Raw genomic sequence first — 9038 nt, 5'->3', positions numbered from 1 at the left:
GGTTGTTTTTGTGGCAATTAGATGAAAAAACGTCTCATTTCAACATAAAAACGGGACAAACCTTTATTTCAAATGTAAATATTAAGATACAAATGTGCAATGTTTAATTGTAAAAATGCCTGATTTTGTCCTGAATAGACTGAGGCTGTCTTCTCAGAGTGTATAAATATCCTCTGGTGTTTGGCCTCTTATGGCTGACGGTAACGCGGGGGCATCGGCTGTCTTCGTCCTCCTCAACGTCACCGGGAGCTCCAACTCCACCCGCGCTGTGCAGGCGGCTCAGGTGATCCAGTGGCTGACGCTGAGCATCGGACTGCCGGCCATCGGACTCGCTCTGTACACCCTGAAGAACCTGTCCAAAGGTGTGATCACATGTCAGATAATAACTTTATATGAATGCACCGATCCTCCTGTCTTTCTTCAATCATAAATACTATGTTTTGCCTCGAGGCCTCATGATGTTCTCCTCAGTTGAACGTATAGAATTGCTCATCATCACTTTCCTCTCCAGGTGAGAACAAGGTCCCCATGCACGTCATGTTCCTGCTGGTCTCGGACATCGTGAGCTTCTTCGGCCGCCCCAGCCTGGACCAGGACATGGTCACCGGCGCTGCCTTCTCCTCCAACCCCACCGACTTCATCTTCTACTTCGGCATCGTCACCAACGTGACCCTCATGCTGTTCATCGCTCAGGAGCGCCACCTCACGGTGGCCTACCCTCGGTGTCTGGTCTGCTGCGGGAACATCCGGCGCTCTCCCGTGGTTACCTTGATGACGTGGGCAGCTCCCTTCGCCATCTTGGCCCTCGCCGTGCTGAATTACAGCTTGTGGTTCGCCGTGGCTCTGCTCGCTCCGTTCCCCTTCCTCCTCTTCTTCACCGTGGACTCCTGGAGGGCCGTGATGTGCTCCCGGTCCAACCCTAAAACCCCCGAGAGGAGGAGGGGGGTGTGGGGGATTGGAGCCATCCTGGCTAGCTACACCCTCCTGTACGTGCCCTTCATCCTCAGCGTCCTCCTGGAGGCGCTGTCCTTCGGGGAGACGGTGAAGTACCTGGGTCTGGTGTCCCACATGCTGCTCTACCTCAGCCCCCTGGTGGACCCCTTCGTTTACATATTCATGACCAAAGGGTTCAAGGAGGTGATGCTGGCGCTGCCCTGCTGTCAGAACCGCAGCTGGAGACAGAACCAGAGTCCCACCGTGGAGACCGTGGCCGAGAGCGTGGAGACCAGGCTTTGATGAATCAATTGGGAGCAATCGGGTTTGGAATATTTGCCCAAACCAGAGACCCTTTAGGTCAAAGCATAAACCACAAAGCTGGCAGTGATGGAAGAAGTACTTTTACTTTAGAAGAACTGCCGATGCCACGTTTTTAAATACCTGTTTCAAGCAGAAGTCGTGCAAACTAAATCTAAGCAAGTTCTGCGATCAAACAAATATATTAAAGTACCAAAAGGAAAAGTTGCTGTTGTGCAAACGGACCCTTCATACATCTTGGTTCAGTGACTGGATTGATGTGTTCATTCTAAGCTCCGGTGTCTGACATGTTTACTCACGTTGTAATGTGTTGGTTGTTGTTTCTGTGTGTTTTCTGTTCTTTTGAAAAGTGAAAACCTCCTGTCGCTGTGTTTTTAGGGTTATTGTGTTTTTGATAACACACTCATCTGTGACCAGGAATAAAGAAGGCAGTCAAACCCAGTACAGCTCAAAGAGAGGCCTCATCGGAACAGACATTCATTCACATTGGAACATAACATTCACTTTGTACATTTGATTTAATATTCCATTCATTGCACTATTATGTATATATTATATAAATCCTGCTTTATATTTTATTCATTTCAATAGTGTGTCTGATAGTTTATCTTCATAGTGAACTGTATATATTTTCCCATAATGTTTATTTCTATTCTATTTCTAATACTTTTCCTTGCCTGGTATTGTGTTATGCTGCTGCAACACAGTTTGGGATGAATAAAGTTATTCTTATCTTATTAAATATTGATTGTTAATATCAATGAGCATGACTTCGGGTATTTATTAACTGGTTTATTTCTCAAGTAAAATGCATAGAAACATGTAACAGATTACAGTAACAGGATACAGAAGGGTTGCATTCGGGATTTGTAGTTATTTAAGCAAATCTGCAACCATCATCCCTGTCAGTTCATATCCTTATCACCTACATAAGTCACATTACCAACATATGAGTCCAACACGTGTGTCATGATCTTATAAAATTTCAGTATTTACATCACATAATCCTGAGGAAACTTCAGCATCAGACTGCTCGGCTTTGACCTTCATCAGGGTCATCAGAGAGGAGAGCACATGACAAAGAGCACAACAACACACACACACACACACACACACACACACACACACACACACACTGCAGATGTGGGCCGGGTGATAGGGTCATGTGATCTCAGGCCAATCTCATCACGTAAACTGGAAGAGAGGCGGGGCCTAATAATGCACATGGGTGAAGCCATATTTGGAGATGTGCACGTGAGGGGCGGTGCTTCATCTCATATAGAGCAGGTGGTAATGATAAATGTGCCTTTGGGGTTTGATTGCATCTTCTTTATATTTATTTTCTCTTCCGTTTATCTGCATTGCATTTGATGTTGATGAACAGGTTTGAAAGTAGACCTCCAAACGCTTCCATGATGAAAAAGTCCTGTTCCCACTGTATGTCATCCTCACTACCACTACCAGATGGCGCCAACCCCTCCTCACGTTCCACACATGCTGGGTTTAATTCACCAACAGTGGTTTCTCAACGTCCTCGATGGTCTCCGGCAGCCTCTGCTTCAGGGTCTCTGGGAGCAGCAGGGCCACCAGGCCGGAGGCAGATGCCACGGAGCAGATGATGACCTGAGGAAGAGGAGTCCACACGTCCTCCAGCAGCAAGATCAGCGGAGCCACCGAGATCCCCAGACGACTGATGAAGCTGGTGTAGCCCAGACCATTTTGCCTGGAGAGAGCGATGGGGAATTATTAGAAATGGTAAAGCCACAGCTATTATTTATAATAATAATATGTAGTGTTTTTTGTGTCATTTGTCATTATTTATTTATTGTTCTGTGATTTTAAATGTATTTATTTATGATCTAGTTTTGTGCTAAATGATGTGCTTATTATTATTATGATTTTATTTTTGTGTATTTGAAATGTTATTTATATGTTTTATTGTGTATTTATTATTATTAATGATTATTCATTTTATTTGATTTATTGTCGTCATTATTGTAATAAACACGATTTAAAGTTTCCTTTTGCATAATTTGTTTGTGCAGAAAATCTCTACAAGTCTTTGTCAAAGTGTCTCATGTTTCTGATCCTCTAAGTTAGTGTTTTCTGGGTTTTTTGGTTGTGTTTTCTTTAACCACTTGAGTACCGGGGTTAGGGTTACCGAGCATCATGTGATCCATAACACGTACCTGACGACTGTGGGGTAAAGCTCCGTCGTGTAGAGGAAGGCTGTTGTGAAGGCAGCTTCTGACAGACCTTTTCCCAGAATGGCGACAATACTTCGCAGTTGCCACATATCTAGAGAGAAAGTAAACCTGTCAATTCACCGTTCATAAAACAGCCTAGAAATGGACCTGGTGTGTTCCTGTAACCTTGAGGTAGAAAGATGTTTATGGCGATGCAGAGTCCCGTCAGCAGCAGCGTTCCCACCTGGCACTTCCTCCGCCCGATGACGTTGAGGCAGCAGTAGATCATCAGCTTGGCGGGGACCTCGATGGCAGCGTAGATGAAGTGTGTCAGGTATATGTTCAAACCCAAGGCGCCAATGTTCAGACTGATGCCGTAATAGGTGGAGGCAACGCCATACCTGCAGGGTGCAACACACACTGATCATTCATGTTGGATTAAAGTTGGTGTTGATTCGAGGCGATACCCACCACACAATGCCAGTGAGCAGAGTTAGTTTCCTCATCTTCGGGGTCTTGACGAGGTCGAGGTATGAGTAGTTTTTGTCCTTATTTCCCGCGTCTTCTATGCTGGACAGTGTCTGTACAGAGCCAGAGAAGTGAGGTTGAAAGGTAATAATTCAACACATTTAGACTTCCTGTATAAATATTGACAGATGAATTATTGGCTGTAATTATTTCCTTCCTTTCGAAACTAGAGGCTTAATGTAAATCTCTCCTGTTTGATTCTGAACTTTGGACACCAATCATCCCTCTCTAACAACAACCCCTCTGTGACAGTAGCACTGTTATATAGCCGTGGTTTATCTTTGTTAACTTGGTTGTACTTGGTCTGATAAAAGTGGGAACATTTGGGATAAACAACACCAATATATCAGTTTGAAACGGAGACATCAAGCTCACCTCCAGTTGTATTTTGGCCGACAGATCTCCTCTCTTGTTGAACCTGGCACATTTGTCGAGGTAAAACTTGGCCTTCTCCACTTTACCGTGAGCCAACAGCCAGCGAGCAGACTCAGGAATCCAGCTGCAAGTATACATTCATAAATAAATATATAGGTAGAAGTACTCAGATCTTGTTCTTGAGTAAAGTAGAAGTACTCAGATCTTGTACTTGAGTAAAGTAGAAGTACTCAGATCTTGTACTTGAGTAAAGTAGAAGTACTCAGATCTTGTACTTGAGTAAAGTAGAAGTACTCAGGTCTTGTACTTGAGTAAAGTAGAAGTACTCAGATCTTGTACTTGAGTAAAGTAGAAGTACTCAGGTCTTGTACTTGAGTAAAGTAGAAGTACTCAGATCTTGTACTTGAGTAAAGTAGAAGTACTCAGATCTTGTACATGAGTAAAGTAGAAGTACTCAGGTCTTGTACTTGAGTAAAGTAGAAGTACTCAGATCTTGTACTTGAGTAAAGTAGAAGTACTCAGGTCTTGTACATGAGTAAAGTAGAAGTACTCAGGTCTTGTACTTGAGTAAAGTAGAAGTACTCAGATCTTGTACTTGAGTAAAGTAGAAGTACTCAGGTCTTGTACTTGAGTAAAGTAGAAGTACTCAGATCTTGTACTTGAGTAAAGTAGAAGTACTCAGATCTTGTTCTTGAGTAAAGTAGAAGTACTCAGGTCTTGTACTTGAGTAAAGTAGAAGTACTCAGATCTTGTACTTGAGTAAAGTAGAAGTACTCAGGTCTTGTACATGAGTAAAGTAGTACTCAGGTCTTGTACTTGAGTAAAGTAGAAGTACTCAGATCTTGTACTTGAGTAAAGTAGAAGTACTCAGATCTTGTACTTGAGTAAAGTAGAAGTACTCAGATCTTGTACTTGAGTAAAGTAGAAGTACTCAGATCTTGTTCTTGAGTAAAGTAGAAGTACTCAGGTCTTGTTCTTGAGTAAAGTAGAAGTACTCAGGTCTTGTACTTGAGTAAAGTAGAAGTACTCAGATCTTGTACTTGAGTAAAGTAGAAGTACTCAGGTCTTGTACTTGAGTAAAGTAGAAGTACTCAGATCTTGTACTTGAGTAAAGTAGAAGTACTCAGATCTTGTTCTTGAGTAAAGTAGAAGTACCAGAGTGTAGGAATACTCTGTCACAGTGAAAGTATTCTAAATGTTCCTCCAGTGAAAGTAGAAAGTACTCTCCTCTAAATGTACTTAAAGTAGCGACAGTAAAAGTAGTCATTGTCTGATTGGTCCATTTCAGAATAATATCTCTGATATGTTTTATAATGATTGATCATTAAAGTGTTCTCAGAGCTGGTAAAGGTGCAGCTAGTTTGAATGGCTTTGTATACTGCAGGGTAGCTGCTGGATTTACTGCAGGTGAACTAAAGTCTGATTTAAGGGTCATTATATTTACCATCATTAATCCTAATCTGCCTAGCAACTGACGGTATTAAATAATGCAGTGGAGTAAAGTACACCATTGACCTGTACTGTAGTGGAGTAGAAGAATCTTCCATTGTTCATTTTGTGGAAGACTATAAGCTGCATTTCTCTTACCACCAGGTCAGGATTGCGAATCCCAGTGGGGCAGTGGCGGTCATGGTGAGGCTCCTCCAGTCGTTCACCAGGTAGGCAAACGCAGCCAGCAGCATGTTCCCCACTGACCAGGACAGACTGCCGATCACCCCGATGAACGAACGGTGATCCGTGTCCACCCACTCAATGCCTGGAAGGTGGGAAAAACAACAATATTAAAAACAACAATAATAATGCAACTTCTTTCTGTTTACAAGCTTCAGCTGTGGACAAACAACATCAGTTTTCTCTGTCAGAAATCACTGGATACTTTTTTAAGACAGAAAGAAGGTACACAATAAAGGGAACAGCAGAAGAAGACAGACAGGAAGTAAACATTAAAGGGGACAGCAGAAGAAGACAGACAGGAAGTAAACACTAAAGGGGACAGCAGAAGAAGACAGACAGGAAGTAAACATTAAAGGGAACAGCAGAAGAAGACAGACAGGAAGTAAACACAAAAGGGAACAGCAGAAGAAGACAGACAGGAAGTAAACACTAAAGGGAACAGCAGAAGAAGACAGACAGGAAGTAAACACTAAAGGGAACAGCAGAAGAAGACAGACAGGAAGTAAACACTAAAGGGAACAGCAGAAGAAGACAGACAGGAAGTAAACACTAAAGGGAACAGCAGAAGAAGGCAGACAGGAAGTAAACACTAAAGGGAACAGCAGAAGAAGACAGACAGGAAGTAAACACTAAAGGGAACATCAGAAGAACACAGAAAGGAAGTAAACACTAAAGGGAACAGCAGAAGAAGACAGACAGGAAGTAAACACTAAAGGGAACAGCAGAAGAACACAGACAGGAAGTAAACACTAAAGGGAACAGCAGAAGAACACAGACAGGAAGTAAACACTAAAGGGAACAGCAGAAGAAGACAGACAGGAAGTAAACACTAAAGGGAACAGCAGAAGAACACAGAAAGGAAGTAAACACTAAAGGGAACAGCAGAAGAAGACAGACAGGAAGTAAACACTAAAGGGAACAGCAGAAGAACACAGACAGGAAGTAAACACTAAAGGGAACAGCAGAAGAAGGCAGACAGGAAGTAAACACTAAAGGGAACAGCAGAAGAAGACAGACAGGAAGTAAACACTAAAGGGAACATCAGAAGAACACAGAAAGGAAGTAAACACTAAAGGGAACAGCAGAAGAAGACAGACAGGAAGTAAACACTAAAGGGAACAGCAGAAGAACACAGACAGGAAGTAAACACTAAAGGGAACAGCAGAAGAACACAGACAGGAAGTAAACACTAAAGGGAACAGCAGAAGAAGACAGACAGGAAGTAAACACTAAAGGGAACATCAGAAGAACACAGAAAGGAAGTAAACACTAAAGGGAACAGCAGAAGAAGACAGACAGGAAGTAAACACTAAAGGGAACAGCAGAAGAAGACAGACAGGAAGTAAACACTAAAGGGGACAGCAGAAGAAGACAGTCAGGAAGTAAACACTAAAGGGAACAGCGTTAAGTTGCGTTGCTGTCGCCACAGCTCAGACGTTGTTAAGATGTTAGAAACTTACTGAGAACTAACGAGTTTATGCCGATCCCGGTCAGTCCGAACCCGGTGAAGAATCGGAGCACTGCAAACAGAACGTATGAGTTTGCAAACGCGCTGGAGAAGCCGAACACGCCGGCCATGATGTACGAGGCCAGAAGAGTGTTTCTCCTCCCGTACCTGGAATTGAAATGGAAAGTTGTGACACAGTTTCCAACTAAAGTGAAGACCGGCGGTGGTAGCTATGTAACCTTTACTTAAACAGGTTTCACACTTTCTGTACCCACATGTCAGAGAGGAATCCAAACGCTATGGAGCCGATCATCACTCCAAAGAAGAAGATGGAGCTGGTGGTTTGTGTCAGGCTTTTTCTGTCACACACCAGATCCCACTGTCGAGCAGATCACAGGGAAAACAGCTTCAGATCAGTTCTCTGTTTCGTCACGTCTGGCCCTCAAGCGCAACAAAAAACTTCACAGAAAATGTTGCTTCAAGTCAGCATCGAGCATTTATACTGAATTTACTTTAAATCATCGACAGAATGCGCCATGCCATTCCAAACACCTGAGCTGTAATGCATCTTGGGAGAATAAGAGAGGCGTGGTGTAAACGAGCAATGGTTTCATATCAAAAAGGAACATTTGTTGATCATTTATATGAGTTCTTATTTTTTGGGAGGAAACTTTGACTTTTTTCTCAGATATCTGATTTTTATACTTTTTCAGGAGTTCTTTTCACCAGAGTTTTGACTTTTCTTAAAACAGAAAAAAAGGTCAGATGTCAAACAAAAGCTTCATGTGTGTGCGTTTCCTCTTCTGCGCTATCTTTACTTTCATACTTCTTTCAAAGAGTCGAAGCGTCTTTGAAATTTGTTCTATGGCCTAATTTTTGAGCACAAAGTGTGATACCGATCAAGGCTTTGTGTTCGTACCTCTGTTGCCAGGGTGGAGCTGAAGGTGGAGTTGTCGTAAACCCATCCGCTCTGACACGGCACCGTTGTCGGCTCAAAGAGTTTGGAGCCGTTCGCCAGCAGCTGAAACTGTGGCTCTGAAAACATCTCACAGGACCTGGGGCCTCCATCATCCTGTACGGGCAGGCTGACGGTCAGTCTCTGCTGCTGGGTGAGGTTTCTGAAGAGTCCTCCGTCATCCAGAGAGCTGATGTCACAGCGGTGAGGAGGCAGCGCAGCGATGAAGTTATTCAACAGGAAGTGACAGGGCAGGACGATCCGTGGGGTGCACAGCAGCACGATGATGATGATTTGGAAAGGCCCAAAACCGTTGATGTCCTCCAGGATGTTCTCAAACTTCATCTTCACCGTGTTTCTAAAAGAACACATTTAGATTTACTTTAAGGACATCAACTCATCAAAAGCTTGGACGACTCGAATTACTCACCTGCACTTTTTAACCTGCACTCTCTCTGCAGAGCTCTGCTCAGCGTGTGGTTGTGTATCAGCACTTCATGTACACTCTGCAGCCTCCTTTACTGAACTAGCATGATCATTAACCTCTGCTTCACCTTTGGACATGGTCAAGTTATGAAATATGATTAAACATTAGATCCATGTTGAACGACAAGACCGC

General features: G+C 43.2%; 2 protein-coding genes across 2 annotated transcripts; one reads left to right on the top strand and one right to left on the bottom strand.

Moving 5' to 3' along the window:
• Positions 1-190: 190 nt before the first annotated feature.
• On the top strand, positions 191-1526 carry si:ch211-132e22.4 (uncharacterized). The gene is made up of 2 exons (XM_063875033.1): positions 191-362; positions 512-1526. The coding sequence occupies exons 1-2, from the start codon at positions 191-193 to the stop codon at positions 1234-1236; spliced, it is 897 nt and encodes a 298-aa protein (XP_063731103.1). The 3' UTR covers positions 1237-1526.
• A 504-nt stretch (positions 1527-2030) lies between these two features.
• On the bottom strand, positions 2031-8946 carry LOC134858859 (solute carrier family 22 member 7-like). Its single transcript, XM_063875030.1, has 10 exons — positions 8850-8946; positions 8384-8777; positions 7740-7843; positions 7478-7632; positions 5931-6099; positions 4344-4467; positions 3912-4021; positions 3627-3841; positions 3444-3552; positions 2031-2977 (listed from the first exon to the last, which is right to left on the bottom strand). Exons 2-10 carry the CDS (start codon positions 8762-8764, stop codon positions 2758-2760), a joined length of 1587 nt encoding a protein of 528 aa, XP_063731100.1. The 5' UTR covers positions 8765-8777; positions 8850-8946; the 3' UTR covers positions 2031-2757.
• Between the last annotated feature and the right edge of the window lie 92 nt (positions 8947-9038).

The sequence above is a fragment of the Eleginops maclovinus genome, chromosome 22 (genome assembly GCF_036324505.1).
Source record: "Eleginops maclovinus isolate JMC-PN-2008 ecotype Puerto Natales chromosome 22, JC_Emac_rtc_rv5, whole genome shotgun sequence".
NCBI lineage: Eukaryota > Metazoa > Chordata > Actinopteri > Perciformes > Eleginopidae > Eleginops > Eleginops maclovinus.
This window is presented reverse-complemented; position numbering and strand designations above follow the sequence as displayed.

Coding starts and splice junctions, on each gene's coding strand:
- si:ch211-132e22.4 (XM_063875033.1), top strand. CDS start 191: ATGGCTGACGGTAACGCGGGGGCATCGGCTGTCTTCGTCCTCCTCAAC. Junction 363..511: donor CCTGAAGAACCTGTCCAAAG/GTGTGATCACAT, acceptor TTTCCTCTCCAG/GTGAGAACAAGGTCCCCATG.
- LOC134858859 (XM_063875030.1), bottom strand. CDS start 8,764: ATGAAGTTTGAGAACATCCTGGAGGACATCAACGGTTTTGGGCCTTTC. Junction 4,022..4,343: donor CGGCCAAAATACAACTGGAG/GTGAGCTTGATG, acceptor GGCTCTGTACAG/ACACTGTCCAGCATAGAAGA. Junction 3,553..3,626: donor AAACATCTTTCTACCTCAAG/GTTACAGGAACA, acceptor CTTTCTCTCTAG/ATATGTGGCAACTGCGAAGT.